We start from the raw sequence: 21,097 nt of genomic DNA, 5'->3' as shown, positions 1-21,097 counted from the left end.
CCATTTAAAGCACTGCTCCAGAATACATAAGACCAGTTCAGTAAATACAAAGGCCTCGTCTTTTGCGAGACAGGAAAAAACAACTTATTGCCTCGATGAAGCTACAAGAGAAATACTTATGTGGGGAAGGCTCCCTGGAAGATCTCGGTTGTATGACTGACCAACATCCTACAGAGCAAACCTCACTCCTTTTATTTTTCGTTAAATTTTACCACTTAAATTAACTCTAGTGCCAATGGATCCAGTTTCCATCTCTAATTACTCATAATATTTTTCATTTATTTAAAATATTTATTTGAGGAAACTCTACATTTAAATAGTAATAGCAGTGAACTTCGTGGACAATCCGACCTGTACATTTTAGATCAATCAAAGTTTAACAGAATGATTAATGACTTCAGTTACAGCTCGAGTTCTCTTTCCTGATCAAGAATGAACTCTTTATCTGGGATATCACCCCTGCTCTAGAACTGCTGCTGGTGCTTCAGTGTTTGCTGTTTCTTAGGGCTCCCTTGCACGGCCTGACTCTGGTGTCCCTCAAGGCTGACCTCCAGGGGCACCAGAGGCCAAAAGTGGACAAGTGAATAAGAAACACACGCTGACCTTCTTATGTCTGCTGTCACGTGTACAGTTGAGTGAATAATTCATGTGCCATAGTAGATAGCGTTGACGGACTCTGAGTCAGGCCTGCATTGGGCTATTGCAACACTGATTATGCCAGACTTCCAATTGATTATCTCCAGAGAGGCCAAAGCCAAATGGCAAGGCTGGCCCTTCATCTAAAAAGCCAAATTGCCTAAAACTCCACCGGCCTCCGGTCATATCACAGATGATGTTCTAAGTCATCTGCATCAGGCACAAGGTTTCTGCCCCATACTGGGGTAGGAATCTAGGTATCTGCAGATACTGCCCCCTCGTTGCTGCCAAGCCAGGTCCAACTCTGCTCATCTGAGTCCCAACTCCTTCATCCCTGGGCGAGTGCACGAACAAGGGTGAACAGATCTATGAGATCAGGCCTAAAGCCATAGGACCCCCCAGACCCCACCCCTCTCTGATACCACTCGTCTACTTTACCTCCGGGAGGCTGCTGAAGACCAAACATTTCTAGGGAGGCGAGGGCTCAATAACCTTACATATAGATGTATGTTTAGAGTAAATTATGAGGGCTGAATACCCACAAAGTACTTATTTACTTATAGAAAGCATGAGAGCACAACGACTTGTACGTGTGTGTAACTAGTCTTGGGTCTATGGTCTAAAACTACTGAATCTTGGGCTCAAATCCCAGCTGGCCCTACTTGACACGGTATGATCCTGGGCACATCGTCTCGCCAATCTATGCTGCATTCTGCTTAGCTGACAAAATGGTGATCGAAAGTGATTGTTCACAGAATGTACTGTACGACTCTGCGACGAGTAGTAATGTGTGTTACTTGTATAGTGCGTGCGACAAACTGACCTTTCCTCTGGGCCCCTCATGCCAACATTAGGTGAGTGTGTATTGGTTCCTATCAGATTTAAATGTGGGTACTCTTAGCAGCAGCATAAAATAGACACAAAATGGATGAAGCCTGCCTCGCTCACCATGTATGTAACAAGGTCCATTATGTGGGCTAGGCAGCTGAGATTCTTGTACACGTGCCCCCCAAAACGAGAGCACCCCACAGATAATATACATTGGCTTCAGCTCCAGAATACATGGATGTGGGCCTGACTTCATCCATCCTTGGCTGACAACAATCTTTTATCACAGGGGCCGGAGTACCTCCAGACGCCATTGGTACTTTACTCAGGGAAGAGCTTGAACTGTTGACTGAGGAGTAAGTTGCTCCTGGTGGGGCTGGTGTGCTAAGTTTACAATTATTACCCTGCATTGGTAACATATGCAATACTAAGACATGGTGGGATCCGAATACTTTTGTTGGGTGCACTGATAAATCTAAGTACAGATAAAAGCAGGGCCCGATACTATAAGGGTTTGAAGGCTCTACAAGTCTCTTCCTGTTTCTACAATATGGTTCCATTCCTGCTTAGTGTATCTTCTTGAAGTGAAAAACAACGCAAAACTTTATTAAAAACACATTTCTGTAAGTAAATACGTAGGGGGATCTTTCAGCTGTTAGATCTGCCTCCTGTTATGTGGTATTTATTTATTGTTTTTTTGTTTTCTTGGTGCTGCAGGTGTGAGGAGAGCGGGCTACGCTATCCCTGCTGTGTGCAGCTGACCTCAAACTCCTTCAAACATGGCCGACAGCGCAACCGCAAAGGGCGGGAACCCAGGCTGGTGGAAGGCCTTAACGGTCCGGAAGAAACCCAAGGAGGTAGCTGTGTATCCCAGTGGTGGGTCCCTGGATCAGGCAGACCCCAGCGCAGAGAGGACTTTTTCTGGCACCGGAGGGGGCGTGGCTGTGGGTTCCGCAACAGGCCCAGGCGCATCCCCCAGGTCTCGCGAGAACCAGCCACCCAATCCCCAGCCAGGTCAGGTTGGAGACGCGCAGGCCGACAAGCTGTTCAGTGAAAAATCCGGCCGCAGGAACCTCAAAATCTCTCGCTCCGGACGATTTAAGGAAAAGAGGAAAGTGCGGGCGGGGCTTCCTGAGAGCCCCAAGTTTTTTGAAGCGAACCCAAATGAAGATAGGCAATAGCGTGGACTGCAATAAAATATACAGAAAAACTATACAGCAAACCAAAAAAAAAGTCTGCAGTATCCCAGCTGCAGCAATCCAGCAAAAAAAATAAACTACACACAAAGCAATCAGTCTGCACAAAAACTGTAGAAAAACCAGTTCAGGGTGCACTGTTCCTGACAAAGGCTATGCAGTAAAGATCACAGACACTATTTTCGCAGACTACGCTGCTGGATTTCTTTTTTTGTTTTTGGTTGGTTGCTTTACAAAAAAAAATTAAGATTCACTAATTTAATGCTTTTTTAATATGGAAAATTGAAGTGTCAAGTTGTCAATGTTTTGTTCAGATTGAAGAATGACTTTAATATTTATTTGTTGTCATAAGAGGTGACACAGTGATTTTATTTTTTGTAACAGTTTTCTTTTTTCCTCAAGCCTCTTGAATTTTACCTTTTTATAGTTTCCCCTGATTCAAGGGATTTCTCACAGACCGGACTTTACTGTCTTCATGCAGATTCTCAGCGCACCAGAAATGTAGGGATCTGATTTTTTTCCTAATGCCAGTTTAACCTCTGTTTCCTAAATGTATTGGAAATGCACTTTGCCCAGGAGTTTCTTAGTAAAATATATTTTGATTGCATTTACAAACCTGAAAAGGCTGCTTTTATTGGAAAAAAAAAAGAAAAACCTTCCCGATCAAATGCATTTAAATGACGAAGTTGGGATTGATGCAGGGAACTTTTTAAACTGTAATGTGGAACATTAAAAAATGAAAGACAAGCAAGTTGACAGGTTTATGGAGATCCAACTTAATTTAAGATATACAATTTTTTTTTTCTGGGGACTACTGCCTATTCATTTTAGAACCTTCAGTTGTGGGAGTTGATTAAATTAGAAATCATTGAATTGACTCCCAGAGGTGATAAACGTGATATTGGTATAATGGAGTGAATTGTACTTCTGCAAGTTTGCTAAACGATATTGTCCGAAAATGTGACTTTATTTTTTAACCAGATATTAACCTTCTGTTGAAGGGAGACATTGTTTCACCACCAGGAGGGGAAACTGACATCATTGACATCTCTTTCTTCTTACAAACATCGACATAATTTACTAATATGAAAAATATTAATCTGGTTTGTACATTCCTCTTATAAGAACCTTTTTAGCATACTGGGAGATATGTTTTTTTTTGCAAACTATGGTTTAAAATGGTTTCCTTTCATTGAAATGCAATTAATTTTTGTAGGAGAGTTTACGACAATCAACAGTTTCAGTGAGAAACCAAATAACAGCAGTTCTAAATTCTAGAACAGTTTTCAACTTCATAAAATTGCAGAGTTTTTATTAATGTATAATGGAATCTGTGGAAAATACACTCTCTGTTTCTCTTGCTCTGAGGTTCTTCAGTGTCGGTCCTGGAGGGCCGGATCCATGTCAGATTTTTAAGATAACTACATTTATCTAAATGTGGATATGCTGAAAATCTGGTGTGGGTCCGGCCCTCCAGGACCAACATTAGAGAAGAGAATCAAGCCCGGTATTGACACGATTTTGAAAGCAGGCCTAGTTTTACCCGAACCTTGTACATGTTGGTGCCCCCATCCTCCACACTTGTGGTAGGGTTGGTAGAATTGTGTCCTTTCTTCAAAGAACAAACTGACATCAAGGGGTGTCTATCGCTGGTCTTTGAATCAAATAGGGTGTTTTACATCCAAGGGTTTAGTGCAGTGCTTAATTTGTACTTGTTGTTTCCGGTGCTGAGCACCAGCACTTATTTTTTAGGGCTGGGGCTTATTCTTCTGCCTCAAGCATTTGCTGCGAGCAAAAGACACATATGGGAAAGACAGAGGAAGGGAAAAACGAAAAAGCGTCACGATGGGAGAAAGCAGAAAACTGCAGGAGTGAGCTGAAGGGGGTAGGGAGTGGCTGTATGTGGCTTGAAGAGGCCCGAGATGACTTCATGATTATGGCACCTCAGTATTCTGTGGTCACACATTTAATTGCAGCAGCCGCGTGTTTAAGGGGAGTGCTTTAGGCACCGGCACCTTTTTATTTACAAATTAAGCACTGGTGTAGTGTACCTTGAGGCGTAGATGTAATGTTCAAGAAACAACTGTTTTCTTTTATTTTTTTTGCTGGGAGTTCAGTACTGGGGAGTTTTATAGACTTATAGAATTTTTCGTCCACCAGTGCTGATATTTACTATCCCCCATAATGGATCAGGGTTTGTTTCACTATGAATAAGTCCCTTCCCACCCCCAAAACCACTACCAAATGATCCAGACCACCAAACGCACCACTGTGACGGATGGCATCAGCACCCACAGAAGCAAATAAATCTTCACCATTATGAAGGATTTCACATGACAGTGGCTACCTTCTACTCGGTCACCCCATCACAGGACTGCTGCAACAAAATCTCTAATCTTCAGCAACAAAATTCCCACCGGACCCTACAGATCTCGCCAAACACATCCCAATCTTAATATTAACCACATGGCCCATCTTCACCCCAGAAGAAACCACTGCCACTATAAAGTCCATCCACTCAGAAGCATAATACAGCCCCCTGCCCCTCCACTCCTACTCCAGAGGATGCTACCCCATCAGTGCCATGCTCACACCCATACTGAAAGCCTCCACCTCAGCTCTGACCTTCCCAGGTGCAATTGCCTTCCCATTGCTGAAGAAACCCCTCAGCAAACTACAGGCCGAACTCCCTGCTCCCATTCCCAGACAAGGTCTTAGGGAAAATAATCAACAGATTTCTCGCTGGCTACCTCAACAACTCCCAGACAACAAAACAGTCTGGTTTCAGACCCAACCCCAGCATGGAAACTGTCCTCATTGTTGCCACGGGTGACATTCAAGTGACTCTGCACAAAGGAGACATGGCGGCCCTCATACTCCTGGCGGCAATAGACCCGGTCCTCCACCTCCCCCAATACCTACATGACAACAGAATCCAAGCACACACTCCACTGGGTCTGCACCTTCCTGATTGGAACGGCTCAGTCAGTAAGCCTTGCACCTTACCTCTCGGACGCCCACATCCTCCCTAAGCCAGACCCTTTTCAATGCATACATGATGCCTCTAGCCACCACCATCCACTCTAACGATATCAACATCCTCTCCTACACCCACGACACGCATCCCATTCCCTCCCTCACGGACAAGACTCCCAGTACCCGGATCACGTTCAGTGCCTGCATGACTGAAATCACCCACTGGGTGAAGACTGCCTAAAGCTGATCATCGACAAGACCAAAATCGTGATCTTTGGGAAGAACATTCTACCCTGGAATTCCATCTGGTGGCCAACAGAGCTAGGACTGGCACCCGCCCCCACTACCCATGCCAAGAGCCTCTGGGTCATCCTCAAGCGCAATCCAGACAGGACTGTCCAGGTCAACATCGTCACTGCCTAATGCTTCCACACCCTCAAGATGCTGAGGAAGGTTTTCAAGTGGATCCCACTCAGCACCCGGAAAACCGTCACACACACCCTGGTCACTAGAAGGCCGGACTACGAGAACACCCTCTATGCCGGGATCAGCAAAAAACTCACCAGAGGGCTGCAGACCATTCAGAACTAGGCAGCCAGAATCACAAACTGCCTCCCACGCCGCACCCACATCACACCACAGCAGAAGGACCTCCTCTGGCTACCATTCACAAACGAGCACAATTCAAACTTCTGCTTTCACAAACAATTGAGACACCTCCGCTCGCCTGGGAGGCTACTTGCATATATCCAATGCATATAGGAATATACAGCTGCGACCCCTGGCTCCAAGGTGGTAAAATCAGTGTCTAAAACCCTGCAGCAGCTCATTCAAATGGACGTGCACTGGGAATCCATGCTCCTTGTTTTCTGTCATTTCTTTCATTACATTAATAGTGAATATTCTTATAATATTCACTATTATTGTAAAATAACACATTCCCTTGCAACTGAGGTAATTAAAACAATATTTAAAATGTATGCTGTGTGCATGCTTGCGGGTAACAGTGGGTTTATGTGAGAGAGTGTGAGTACATCTGAATGTGGTTTTGTGTCGGCATGCGTGTGTGAAAATTAAGGTCAAAGTGCGTGTGATGTCATTTCCGCTACCGCTGGCATTTTGGTGAACTGACGTCCATAAACCCTACTGGTGCAGCAAACCTTCATTCCATTACCCTATAATGTTGAATTTTTTTTCACAAATTGTAGGAAAACAGCTCCAGTATTCAGTAGAAACTCCTGCTGTTCCGGACTCTGGTTAGGCAGCATTTGCCGGGGTATAGGCAAGGAGCTTGTGGTAACTTCTGTTGTAATTCAGCTTTGGAAAACAAATGGATAGCGGCGGTGTGTGGGGGGCGCTAATTTTATTAGATTGGCAGCCCCCTTTAGCACCATCCTCCACTAAATTATAAGCACCAAATTTTCCAAAAATTATTTGGACAATGAAAAATATTTTTGTCAAGTTATCTAAACCTATCAGTCAAAGTAGCCCCTAGAGGTAAAGATATTAGAGAGGAGGTGGAGAAAATACATCTTTATTACCCCCTCATGGGGTCCTCCGCGTCCCACGATCCTATCTGCGACAGGTCTAGCATTTAAATCCTTTTTCTATTTTTATATTTTTTCAAATTTATTTAAATAAAATGACTCCTCCTGTTATGTTACCAAGCTGTGCCAAACAAGGTGCAACAGGGAGGGAGAGAAGAGGACTGGGACGAGGGGGACCCCTAATCGGAGTAACGAAGCTTACCCGTGAGTAACGGAAACATTCTTCACACCTTGGGGTTGTGAGCAGTGCACCAGGAATTAAGGTTTTTGTGAATAACTCCCCAAAGCCTCAGAGATAGATTCTACTGCCTTCGTAAAAGCTTTCTTCGATGTCCAAGCACAGTAGGTGAGAAGCTGCAGTTATGAATGTGTGTTGACATCAAATTAGTATAGATATTTAAACAGAAAGTCCTGACCTAGAGGTGTAACTTACTCTTGCAAAAATTACACTGTTTTCAAGAACTGGTGTAATTTGGTGGCTTAGGGATGGTTAACTTAAGTACAGGTAAATTAATCTTTCTTAAGTTGCCTCTTAAGTTGTACCTTTGGACATTCTCAGGGGTGTGTCAGAGGAGTGGTTTGTGGAAATGCCGTACAAATGCTGCTCACAATATTTTTAAGTGCTTATATTACACTTAACTGCACACTTCTATTCAGTGCTTAATTTGTAAAACAAGGAGTGCCGGGGGCAAAGTTTTGCTCAGAAGCCTCCGGCCCGCGCTATTGAAGGCCAAATCGACGAATACCACGTCTGTGTAGTCTTCTTTCCATCTCTTGCTTCTTTAATCCACCACCAGACACTCCCGCCCTCTGAAACTCACTCCTGCAGCTTATGTTTCAAACTAATTTCTCCCTCTGGTTTTTAGTTCACGAGCACAAGCGCTTGCAACCTGATGTAAGTATTATGGGCTTTTAACCACGCCCACCTCACGCCCATCGCTTTCATTTGTTTGTGGGCATGCCTCTCAAAATTCCCTAGATGTCATTGGTAAATGCTTTACATTTGTCCCGCCTTGGGGAGGTTTTGTTACTGCCTTGCAGACAGACCCTGTAACATGGATTATTGCACAATTGCCAATGTGTTTTACTGCAAGTGAACTGTTTTTTTCTTTTGCGTCTCTCCTTCGCGCTCATGTTCATGGCAGCCATGAAGCTTTGAATCGGCTCATACTGCGTCCCACAGCACCTCTCGCCCGTCCCTGAGTTTCCTGTTCGTGTCTGCCCGTCACTACCACCCCTCCCACATCGCTGCTTGTTTTCTTTGTGCGCTCGCTCTGAATTTTGGCAGTAGTGTGACTTCGAGCGAAGTGCAGTCCGGTGGCCAGAGAAGCCATTTCCCTGCAGAAATACTCTGTGAATGCTGTGCTTGGTTGTCAAAGAAAGCGCCACAATGGCGCACCGTACAATTGCAATAAATGAAAGCCAGCCAGATGCAGGCTTCACAAGGCGTTAATGACTCCCTCCCCCCGACACAGGCGCTAATCTTTCTGTGTCGCTGGGTGGCAAGCAGAACATTCAGTAACTGACCGGTCTGTGGCGTCGCTATGAGAGCTTGCGGCCATCTTGGAATGGCAGTGATGTGGGGAGCTCTTCATTAACGGTCTTTGGATAGAATAATTTGTAGAACATTATCAAATTAAATTACATTAATCGTGTGTTTAAATAGAACTGTTTCACCTTCTCCTCTGTAAAAGCATTTTATTTACTGATGGAATAAAAGCAGATGCTTAGTTTGAAGGAACTTTTTTAATACTATGATGATTTGTTGCTACGTAAAAGTTCCTAAAGTACAGTGAAAGCAAAATGTTCAGTCTAAAAATATATATATATATTTTTTTAAATAGAAAAGACGTGGTTCTTTCAGATATGTCCCTCTCTTATTCCTTCAAGAGGGGTGGGGGGTTGAAGACACGAGTTCTGTCTGTGACATGTCAGACACACTTTTCACTTTGCTTGTGTGTGACATTTTTATGTTTGCAGATTGCCAACTTGTGAAATTACAGTGTGTGGTTGTTTGCAGTTTGCCAACTTGTGATATTTCAGTGTGTGATTGTTTGCAGTTTGTCAGCGTGTGATATTTCAGTGTGTGATTGTCTGCAGTTTGCCAACTTATGATATTTCAGTGTGTGATTGTTTGCAGTTTGTCAGCGTGTGATATTTCAGTGTGTGATTGTCTGCAGTTTGCCAACTTATGATATTTCAGTGTGTGATTGCAGTTTTCCAACATGTGATATTTCAGTGTGTGATTGTCAGCAGTTTGCTCACTTGTGATATTTCAGTGTGATTGTCTGCAGTTTGCCAACTTATGATATTTCAGTGTGTGATTATCTGCAGTTTGCCAACGTGTGATATTTCAGTGTGTGATTGTCTGCAGTTTGCCCACATGTGATATTTCAGTGTGTGATTATCTGCAGTTTGCCAACGTGTGATATTTCAGTGTGTGATTGTCTGCAGTTTGCCAACATGTGATATTTCAGTGTGTGATTGTTTGCAGTTTGCCAACTTATGATATTTCAGTGTGTGATTATCTGCAGTTTGCCAACATGTGATATTTCAGTGTGTGATTGTTCGCAGTTTGCCAACATGTGATATTCCAGTGTGTGATTGTTCGCAGTTTGCCAACATGTGATATTTCAGTGTGTGATTGTTCGCAGTTTGTCATCTTGTGATATTTCAGTGTGTGATTATCTGCAGTTTGCCAACATGTGATATTTCAGTGTGTGATTGTTCGCAGTTTGCCAACATGTGATATTTCAGTGTGTGATTGTTCGCAGTTTGTCACCTTGTGATATTTCAGTGTGTGATTCTTTGCAGTTTGCCAACATGTGATATTTCAGTGTGTGATTGTTTGCAGTTTGCCAACATGTGATATTTCAGTGTGTGATTGTTTGCAGTTTGCCAACATGTGATATTTCAGTGTGTGATTGTTTGCAGTTTGCCAACATGTGATATTTCAGTGTGTGATTGTCTGCAGTTTGCCAACATGTGATATTTCAGTGTGTGATTGTTTGCAGTTTGTCAGCGTGTGATATTTCAGTGTGTGATTGTTCGCAGTTTGCCAACATGTGATATTTCAGTGTGTGATTGTTTGCAGTTTGCCAACATGTGATATTTCAGTGTGTAATGTTTTGCCGTAAGGAGAAAAAAATAATTTTGTGTCTGTAATTGATTGCAGAATTCAGTGGTTTAAAGGGTACTTTCAAGCAGCCGTGCCACTGCTGGAGTGCTTTTGGCGTGACAACAGTTGCATCAGGTGGTGTGCACTGTTTGTTTCAAGCCATACGTGACGAGAAAACATCTCATTGTGTCCTTAGCGGCTCCACAATAGTATCCCGAGTTGTTTTTCTCTCCGTATTGCAATTATGACCTGATTCAGGCCAACTTAACATCGTTATTATACAATGACTGTTTGTAGGAAGTTGGCTCTGTATGTGCTATTTCAAAGTAAGGAATAGCATGCACAGAGTCCAAGGGTTCCCCTTAGAGGTAAAATAGTGGTAAAAATAGATAATACTAATGCTCTATTTTGTGGTAGTGTGGTCGAGCAGTAGGCTTATCCAAGGAGTAGTGTTAAGCATTTGTTGTACGTACACATAGACAATAAATGAGGTACACACACTCAGAGACAAATCCAGCCAATAGGTTTTTGTATAGAAAAATATCTTTTCTTAGTTTATTTTAAGAACCACAGGTTCAAATTTTACATGTAATATCTCATTCGAAAGGTATTGCAGGTAAGTACTTTAGGAACTTCAAATCATCAAAATTGCATGTATACTTTTCAAGTTATTGACAAATAGCTGTTTTAAAAGTGGACACTTAGTGCAATTTTCACAGTTCCTAGGGGAGGTAAGTATTTGTTAGGTTAACCAGGTAAGTAAGACACTTACAGGGTTCAGTTCTTGGTCCAAGGTAGCCCACCGTTGGGGGTTCAGAGCAACCCCAAAGTCACCACACCAGCAGCTCAGGGCCGGTCAGGTGCAGAGTTCAAAGTGGTGCCCAAAACACATAGGCTAGAATGGAGAGAAGGGGGTGCCCCGGTTCCGGTCTGCTTGCAGGTAAGTACCCGCGTCTTCGGAGGGCAGACCAGAGGGGTTTTGTAGGGCACCGGGGGGGACACAAGCCCACACAGAAATTTCACCCTCAGCGGCGCGGGGGCGGCCGGGTGCAGTGTAGAAGCAAGCGTCGGGTTCGTAATGTTAGTCTATGAGAGATCTCGGGATCTCTTCAGCGCTGCAGGCAGGCAAGGGGGGGATTCCTCGGGGAAACCTCCACTTGGGCAAGGGAGAGGGACTCCTGGGGGTCACTTCTCCAGTGAAAGTCCGGTCCTTCAGGTCCTGGGGGCTGCGGGTGCAGGGTCTCTCCCAGGCGTCGGGACTTTAGGTTCAAAGAGTCGCGGTCAGGGGAAGCCTCGGGATTCCCTCTGCAGGCGGCGCTGTGGGGACTCAGGGGGGACAGGTTTTGGTACTCACAGTATCAGAGTAGTCCTGGGGTCCCTCCTGAGGTGTCGGATCTCCACCAGCCGAGTCGGGGTCGCCGGGTGCAGTGTTGCCAGTCTCACGCTTCTTGCGGGGAGCTTGCAGGGTTCTTTAAAGCTGCTGGAAACAAAGTTGCAGCTTTTCTTGGAGCAGGTCCGCTGTCCTCGGGAGTTTCTTGTCTTTTCGAAGCAGGGGCAGTCCTCAGAGGATGTCGAGGTCGCTGGTCCCTTTGGAAGGCGTCGCTGGAGCAGGATCTTTGGAAGGCAGGAGACAGGCCGGTGAGTTTCTGGAGCCAAGGCAGTTGTCGTCTTCTGGTCTTCCGCTGCAGGGGTTTTCAGCTAGGCAGTCCTTCTTCTTGTAGTTGCAGGAATCTAATTTTCTAGGGTTCAGGGTAGCCCTTAAATACTAAATTTAAGGGCGTGTTTAGGTCTGGGGGGTTAGTAGCCAATGGCTACTAGCCCTGAGGGTGGGTACACCCTCTTTGTGCCTCCTCCCAAGGGGAGGGGGTCACAATCCTAACCCTATTGGGGGAATCCTCCATCTGCAAGATGGAGGATTTCTAAAAGTTAGAGTCACTTCAGCTCAGGACACCTTAGGGGCTGTCCTGACTGGCCAGTGACTCCTCCTTGTTGCTTTCTTTGTTCCCTCCAGCCTTGCCGCCAAAAGTGGGGGCCGTGGCCGGAGGGGGCGGGCAACTCCACTAAGCTGGAGTGCCCTGCTGGGCTGTGACAAAGGGGTGAGCCTTTGAGGCTCACCGCCAGGTGTCACAGCTCCTGCCTGGGGGAGGTGTTAGCATCTCCACCCAGTGCAGGCTTTGTTACTGGCCTCAGAGTGACAAAGGCACTCTCCCCATGGGGCCAGCAACATGTCTCTGGTGTGGCAGGCTGCTGGAACTAGTCAGCCTACACAGACAGTCGGTTAAGTTTCAGGGGGCACCTCTAAGGTGCCCTCTGTGGTGTATTTTACAATAAAATGTACACTGGCATCAGTGTGCATTTATTGTGCTGAGAAGTTTGATACCAAACTTCCCAGTTTTCAGTGTAGCCATTATGGTGCTGTGGAGTTCGTGTAAAACAGACTCCCAGACCATATACTCTTATGGCTACCCTGCACTTACAATGTCTAAGGTTTTGCTTAGACACTGTAGGGGCACAGTGCTCATGCACTGGTACCCTCACCTATGGTATAGTGCACCCTGCCTTAGGGCTGTAAGGCCTGCTAGAGGGGTGTCTTACCTATACTGCATAGGCAGTGAGAGGCTGGCATGGCACCCTGAGGGGAGTGCCATGTCGACTTACTCATTTTGTTCTCACTAGCACACACAGGCTTGTAAGCAGTGTGTCTGTGCTGAGTGAGGGGTCTCTAGGGTGGCATAAGACATGCTGCAGCCCTTAGAGACCTTTCTTGGCATCAGGGCCCTTGGTACTAGAAGTACCAGTTACAAGGGACTTATCTGAATGCCAGGGTGTGCCAATTGTGGATACAATGGTACATTTTAGGTGAAGGAACACTGGTGCTGGGGCCTGGTTAGCAGGGTCCCAGCACACTTCTCAGTCAAGTCAGCATCAGTATCAGGCAAAAAGTGGGGGGTAACTGCAACAGGGAGCCATTTCTTTACACAAGCCCCCCCCAGCCCACAGGCCAGGAGACTCAGCCCAAGCTGGGAGAGTCTTCCTAGTCTGTCAGGCGAGGAAGAGTAGGAGAAATAGGCTGGTTAGTTGCAGGGCCTACTCTGCCTTACATCCTTCTGTTCAGGTCATTCCCTTTGGGGAACTGACCTACTTCCACAGTGATAGGACCTAGTCTGAATTGCCTCTTGTCTGCCTCTTCAATGTCTCCACCCATTCTTTCTATTTTGGTCTTAGAGGTATCCACCTCTGCTAACCTTATCTTGGCCAGGGTTACCCCTAGCTTACCCAGAGAGGTTACCCAGAGCTGGAGTAACCCCACCATGACCAATAGGGTCAGGGGGCCTAACTTGCTATTTGGCATGGGGTCAGACCACCATGCTAAGGATAGTGCAGCCATAAAGGCTAACACCCAGCAGAGGCCACTGACAGCTGTCAGTGCCCAGAACCACACCTTTAGCTCTTCACCTAAAAGGGAAGGGGCTAAGTTACAGGCTTCTTTGGGTTCAGGTTGCCTGTCTGCTGTATTGGAGTGGGGGGTTACCACATCTTGTAGTAAACACCCTTCTTCCACTCTTTCTTCTGTTAGCTGAGGAGCCACCCACTCAGGTTTAACAGTTGCCTGACTAGCCAGGACTTCTTGTGGGTCAGGTTGGACTTTATCAGGGCCATTTTTGGAGTTCTCCCCTACTGGAGCAGAATCTCCTTGGCTTGCTGTAACCTTGGCTAAAGGTTGTCCACCCTTCCTACTCTGTTTTCTTTTCTTCTTCTTCTGGGGCCTGCTTGCATTTACTGCAGAGGCAGGACTTCCAGAATCCTTGGGAGAGGACTGGCACTGGACCAGTTCCTCTCTTGGGCTCTGACTAACCTCTGGGTAGTCATTTCCAAGGAGACAATCAAGGGGGAGGTCTGTACTGACTACTACCCTTCTCCAGCTAAGAGTGCCACCCACTTCTATGGGTACTAAAGCCACAGGCCTCTTAGTGACCCTGTCTAGGCTAACTCTTACCCTGGCAGTCTCACCTGGGATGTACTGGTTTGAGAGCACCAGCCTGTCATGCACAATAGTGTGACTGGCACAAGTGTCTCTCAGGGCAGTGGTTGGGATTCCATTCACCAGTAGGTGGTGGAAGTGTCTACTTCCCTCTGGAATCTCCAACTCACCTGTTGGGCCCTGTTTCCAGTTGAAGGCTATGAAGACCTCCTCATCTGAGGAGTCATCTCCCATGGCTACACTGGTTACCCCTGGAATTTTGTTCTGGGGTTTGTTTTTGGGACAAGAAGTGTCCTTGGTGTGGTGCCCAGACTGTTTACAGTTGTGGCACCATGCCTTAGTGGCATCCCAGTTCTTACCCTGGTACCCACCTTTGTTTTGGGTTGTGTCTTGGGGCCCACCCACCTGTTCTGGTTTTTGGGGGCCTACAGAGGACTCTTTTTCTTTGTTTCTAGTGTCACCCACTTTCTCCTGGGGAGTTTTTGTAACCCCTTTCTTTTGGTCACCCCCAGTGGAAGTTTTGGTTACCCTAGTCTTGACCCAGTGGTCTGCCTTCTTTCCCAATTCTTGGGGAGAAATTGGACCTAGGTCTACCAGATACTGATGCAACTTTTCATTGAAGCAGTTACTTAAAATGTGTTCTTTCATAAACAAATTATAAAGCCCAACATAGTCACACACTTCATTTCCAGTTAACCAACCATCTAGTGTTTTTACTGAGTAGTCTACAAAATCAACCCAGGTCTGGCTCGAGGATTTTTGAGCCCCCCTGAACCTAATTCTATACTCCTCAGTGGAGAATCCAAAGCCCTCAATCAGGGTACCCTTCATGAGGTCATAAGATTCTGCATCTTTTCCAGAGAGTGTGAGGAGTCTATCCCTACACTTTCCAGTGAACATTTCCCAAAGGAGAGCACCCCAGTGAGATCTGTTTACTTTTCTGGTTACACAAGCCCTCTCAAAAGCTGTGAACCATTTGGTGATGTCATCACCATCTTCATATTTTGTTACAATCCCTTTGGGGATTTTTAGGATGTCAGGAGAATCTCTGACCCTATTTAAGTTGCTGCCACCATCGATGGGACCTAGGCCCATCTCTTTTCTTTCCCTTTCTATGGCTAGGAGCTGCTTTTCCAAAGCCAATCTTTTGACCATCCTGGCTAACAGGGGGTCATCTTCACTGGAGTTATCCTCAGTGATTTCAGAGGTGTTGGTCTCTCCTGTGAGGGAACCAGCATCTCTGACTATTATTTTTGGAGTCAGGGTTTGAGGGACCCTGTTTTCCCTAGATAGGGCTGGTAGGGGGGAATTTTCCTCCAAGTCACTATCCTCTTCCTCTGAGTTGCTACCCTCAGAGGGGTTGGCCTTTTCAAACTCTGCCAAAAGCTCCTGGAGCTGTATTTTGGTAGGTTTGGGGCCCATTGTTATTTTCTTTATTTTACAGAGTGACCTTAGCTCCCTCATCTTAAGATGGAGGTAAGGTGTGGTGTCGAGTTCCACCACAGTCACATCTGTGCTAGACATTTTGCTTCTAAAAGTTGGAATACTTTTTAAGAATCTACAACTGGTTCTAGAATCTAATTCAAACTTTTACAAACTTTTAAACTCTAAAAGAAATGCTAAACAGGGACTTAACACACAAGGCCCTAGCAGGACTTTTAAGAATTTAGAAAACTTTTCAAATTGCAAAAATCAATTTCTAATGACAATTTTGGAATTTGTCGTGTGATCAGGTATTGGCTGAGTAGTCCAGCAAATGCAAAGTCTTGTACCCCACCGCTGATCCACCAATGTAGGAAGTTGGCTCTGTATGTGCTATTTCAAAGTAAGGAATAGCATGCACAGAGTCCAAGGGTTCCCCTTAGAGGTAAAATAGTGGTAAAAAGAGATAATACTAATGCTCTATTTTGTGGTAGTGTGGTCGAGCAGTAGGCTTATCCAAGGAGTAGTGTTAAGCATTTGTTGTACGTACACATAGACAATAAATGAGGTACACACACTCAGAGACAAATCCAGCCAATAGGTTTTTGTATAGAAAAATATCTTTTCTTAGTTTATTTTAAGAACCACAGGTTCAAATTTTACATGTAATATCTCATTCGAAAGGTATTGCAGGTAAGTACTTTAGGAACTTCAAATCATCAAAATTGCATGTATACTTTTCAAGTTATTGACAAATAGCTGTTTTAAAAGTGGACACTTAGTGCAATTTTCACAGTTCCTAGGGGAGGTAAGTATTTGTTAGGTTAACCAGGTAAGTAAGACACTTACAGGGTTCAGTTCTTGGTCCAAGGTAGCCCACCGTTGGGGGTTCAGAGCAACCCCAAAGTCACCACACCAGCAGCTCAGGGCCGGTCAGGTGCAGAGTTCAAAGTGGTGCCCAAAACACATAGGCTAGAATGGAGAGAAGGGGGTGCCCCGGTTCCGGTCTGCTTGCAGGTAAGTACCCGCGTCTTCGGAGGGCAGACCAGAGGGGTTTTGTAGGGCACCGGGGGGGACACAAGCCCACACAGAAATTTCACCCTCAGCGGCGCGGGGGCGGCCGGGTGCAGTGTAGAAGCAAGCGTCGGGTTCGTAATGTTAGTCTATGAGAGATCTCGGGATCTCTTCAGCGCTGCAGGCAGGCAAGGGGGGGATTCCTCGGGGAAACCTCCACTTGGGCAAGGGAGAGGGACTCCTGGGGGTCACTTCTCCAGTGAAAGTCCGGTCCTTCAGGTCCTGGGGGCTGCGGGTGCAGGGTCTCTCCCAGGCGTCGGGACTTTAGGTTCAAAGAGTCGCGGTCAGGGGAAGCCTCGGGATTCCCTCTGCAGGCGGCGCTGTGGGGACTCAGGGGGGACAGGTTTTGGTACTCACAGTATCAGAGTAGTCCTGGGGTCCCTCCTGAGGTGTCGGATCTCCACCAGCCGAGTCGGGGTCGCCGGGTGCAGTGTTGCCAGTCTCACGCTTCTTGCGGGGAGCTTGCAGGGTTCTTTAAAGCTGCTGGAAACAAAGTTGCAGCTTTTCTTGGAGCAGGTCCGCTGTCCTCGGGAGTTTCTTGTCTTTTCGAAGCAGGGGCAGTCCTCAGAGGATGTCGAGGTCGCTGGTCCCTTTGGAAGGCGTCGCTGGAGCAGGATCTTTGGAAGGCAGGAGACAGGCCAGTGAGTTTCTGGAGCCAAGGCAGTTGTCGTCTTCTGGTCTTCCGCTGCAGGGGTTTTCAGCTAGGCAGTCCTTCTTCTTGTAGTTACAGGAATCTAATTTTCTAGGGTTCAGGGTAGCCCTTAAATACTAAATTTAAGGGCGTGTTTAGGTCTGGGGGGTTAGTAGCCAATGGCTACTAGCCCTGAGGGTGGGTACACCCTCTTTGTGCCTCCTCCCAAGGGGAGGGGGTCACAATCCTAACCCTATTGGGGGAATCCTCCATCTGCAAGATGGAGGATTTCTAAAAGTTAGAGTCACTTCAGCTCAGGACACCTTAGGGGCTGTCCTGACTGGCCAGTGACTCCTCCTTGTTGCTTTCTTTGTTCCCTCCAGCCTTGCCGCCAAAAGTGGGGGCCGTGGCCGGAGGGGGCGGGCAACTCCACTAAGCTGGAGTGCCCTGCTGGGCTGTGACAAAGGGGTGAGCCTTTGAGGCTCACCGCCAGGTGTCACAGCTCCTGCCTGGGGGAGGTGTTAGCATCTCCACCCAGTGCAGGCTTTGTTACTGGCCTCAGAGTGACAAAGGCACTCTCCCCATGGGGCCAGCAACATGTCTCTGGTGTGGCAGGCTGCTGGAACTAGTCAGCCTACACAGACAGTCGGTTAAGTTTCAGGGGGCACCTCTAAGGTGCCCTCTGTGGTGTATTTTACAATAAAATGTACACTGGCATCAGTGTGCATTTATTGTGCTGAGAAGTTTGATACCAAACTTCCCAGTTTTCAGTGTAGCCATTATGGTGCTGTGGAGTTCGTGTAAAACAGACTCCCAGACCATATACTCTTATGGCTACCCTGCACTTACAATGTCTAAGGTTTTGCTTAGACACTGTAGGGGCACAGTGCTCATGCACTGGTACCCTCACCTATGGTATAGTGCACCCTGCCTTAGGGCTGTAAGGCCTGCTAGAGGGGTGTCTTACCTATACTGCATAGGCAGTGAGAGGCTGGCATGGCACCCTGAGGGGAGTGCCATGTCGACTTACTCATTTTGTTCTCACTAGCACACACAGGCTTGTAAGCAGTGTGTCTGTGCTGAGTGAGGGGTCTCTAGGGTGGCATAAGACATGCTGCAGCCCTTAGAGACCTTTCTTGGCATCAGGGCCCTTGGTACTAGAAGTACCAGTTACAAGGGACTTATCTGAATGCCAGGGTGTGCCAATTGTGGATACAATGGTACATTTTAGGTGAAGGAACACTGGTGCTGGGGCCTGGTTAGCAGGGTCCCAGCACACTTCTCAGTCAAGTCAGCATCAGTATCAGGCAAAAAGTGGGGGGTAACTGCAACAGGGAGCCATTTCTTTACACTGTTTGAACACTCTTGATATGTTTGGGTGGCCCTTCCAGTTTATTTCCCTTCCGTGGCTATCTTGTGTCTTTTTTGGGGAATTGTGTTAGCCAACCAGCAGCTCTGATGGTGGGGATGGAAGTGGTGTTTTACTGGAATTACCATGGCAGATTTAAATTAGGATGCTAAATGGCAACATTTTCATTTTTTGCTGCAGATAGAGGAAGGTAAATGGAAATGTTTTAATTGTATGCTGTGCCACTGGAATTATGTGGCAGGAAAAGACGAAATTAAAAGGAAGGGTTGACCAATTTATGTGGCAAGAAAAGTCCAGTTATAAATGTACAACACCAATAGCTCTCACTCAAGCAAATGCGAGACCCGCTGCATTGCAAATGCTTGTTTGATCTTTGTCTTTCTTTCCACCCTTCATGTTTTTCTCTCTCTTCCTCTGGATCAAAGTCTAATGATGTAAAATAAGCGTCAGTCCCCACAAATGGCTGCCAGTGGCCCCACCGGCTCAAATTAAGCACAGCTTATGTTACAGCTGATTGATCCAGATGTAACCCCAGCTGGAAGTGTGGGGAGGAGGGCTAATTATCCCAGTTTCCAGGGGGGAAAGAGGAAGAAAGGAAGTCTAGGAAAAAACATTCTGAGTAAGAGAAGACATTAAGAAGGGGTTTGTTAAATTAATTTAAAACCTGTACACTCCTCCGCAAATCCTAAATTAGTGTTTTAATGGGTGATCACAAAATTACATGTTTATGGACATGAAAATAGTCAAACTTGTCTTTTTTGTGAAATCCACACATTTAGGGCCCAATTCACAAAGGATGATTGAGACCAAAACTCTGTTTTACGACTTTTAGTGTTTACAAAGGCAAGTTACGAGTATTATCTTTACGTTCTGACTCTGGATGGAATATCCGCACCTGCAGCAGAATCTTCGCACTCGGTGGACTCTCCGCACCTGGGACGTAATCTACTCTCTCGGGGCAGAGTACTATCTTTAGTTACGGACTCGGGTGGAATCTCCTCACCTAAAGCAGAATCTCCGCACTCGGGTGGAATCTCCGCACCCTGAGTAGAATCTCCACACTCGGGCTGGAATCTCGGCACCTGGAGTGGAATCTCCACACTCAGGGCAGAATCTCTGCAACTGGAGCAGAATCTCCGCACTCGGGCTGGAATCTCCGCACCTGGAGCGGAATCTCTGCACTCGGAGTGGAATGTCCGCACCTGGAGCAGAATCTCCTCACTCGGGTGGAATCTCTGCACCTGGAGCGGAATCTCCACACTCAGGGCAGAATCTCCGCACCTGGAGCAGAATCTCCTCACTCGGGTGGTATCTCTGCACTTGGAGCGGAATCTCCACACTCAGGGCAGAATCTCCGCACCTGGAGCAGAATCTCCTCACTCGGGTGGAATCTCTGCACCTGGAGCGGAATCTCTGCACTCGGGTGGAATCTCTGCACCTGGAACAGAATCTCCGCACTCGGGTGGTATCTCTGCACTTGGAGCGGAATCTCTGCACCTGGAACAGAATCTCCTCACTCGGGTGGTAGCTTTGCCCCTGGAACAGAATCTCTGCACTCGGGTGGAATGTCCGCACCTGGAGCAGAATCTCTGCACTCGGGTGGTATCTCTGCACTTGGAGCGGAATCTCCACACTCAGGGCAGAATCTCCGCACCTGGAGCGGAAACTCCTCACTCGGGTGGTATCTCTGCACTTGGAGCGGAATCTCCACACTCAGGGCAGAATGTCCACACCTGGAGCGGAATCTCCTCACTCGGGGGGAATCTCCGCACTCTGATGGATCTCCGCCCTGAGTGCCACCCTTATTGCGGACATTCTGCCCCGAGCACAGGCGTAAAGATATTACTAGCGAAAAGTAATTAAGTTAGACTTTTGGTCCATCCTTAGAATCTAACTTCACCTTTGTGAGTCAGGCCCGGTGACTTCCTTAAGACGAGTGTTTGGGAAGTTTAGTGAATCTCCACGAAAGCGTTATTTAAAAACAGACTTGGCTGTTGTGTAACATAAGGAAATAGTAATTCCACCCTTTTTTCATGATCGGCCAATATCTTCAAGAATTTTCTGAAGAACAAGGCATGAGCGGCCTCTCAAAGAAGGGACCTTCTCACCATATTATTGACCTTTTAAACATCTTGTATAAACAGTTTCCAAGAGTGCACTGATGGTGGCCTCTACAGGAGTGTGAAACCTTTCAACACTCTTACCCCATCGTCCTTTAGTAACCAGCCCCGACTCCCAGCTTAGATACACACGCTAAGGCCTGAAATCGAGCAGTCCTACAAAGTTACCCCCCGGCCTTTTGCAGACCCGGAGAGTTT

At 46.5% G+C, this 21,097-nt stretch overlaps 1 protein-coding gene across 1 annotated transcript; it reads left to right on the top strand.

Annotated features, from left to right (window-relative positions):
- The first annotated feature begins 2,243 nt into the window (after window positions 1-2,243).
- Window positions 2,244-2,645, top strand: PRR15 (proline rich 15). The gene has a single exon (XM_069212374.1). It carries the CDS (start codon window positions 2,244-2,246, stop codon window positions 2,643-2,645), a length of 402 nt encoding a protein of 133 aa, XP_069068475.1.
- Window positions 2,646-21,097: the final 18,452 nt, after the last annotated feature.

The sequence above is a fragment of the Pleurodeles waltl genome, chromosome 10 (genome assembly GCF_031143425.1).
Source record: "Pleurodeles waltl isolate 20211129_DDA chromosome 10, aPleWal1.hap1.20221129, whole genome shotgun sequence".
NCBI lineage: Eukaryota > Metazoa > Chordata > Amphibia > Caudata > Salamandridae > Pleurodeles > Pleurodeles waltl.
Note: the sequence above shows the minus strand (reverse complement) of the source record. Positions and strands in the feature narration are given on the sequence as shown.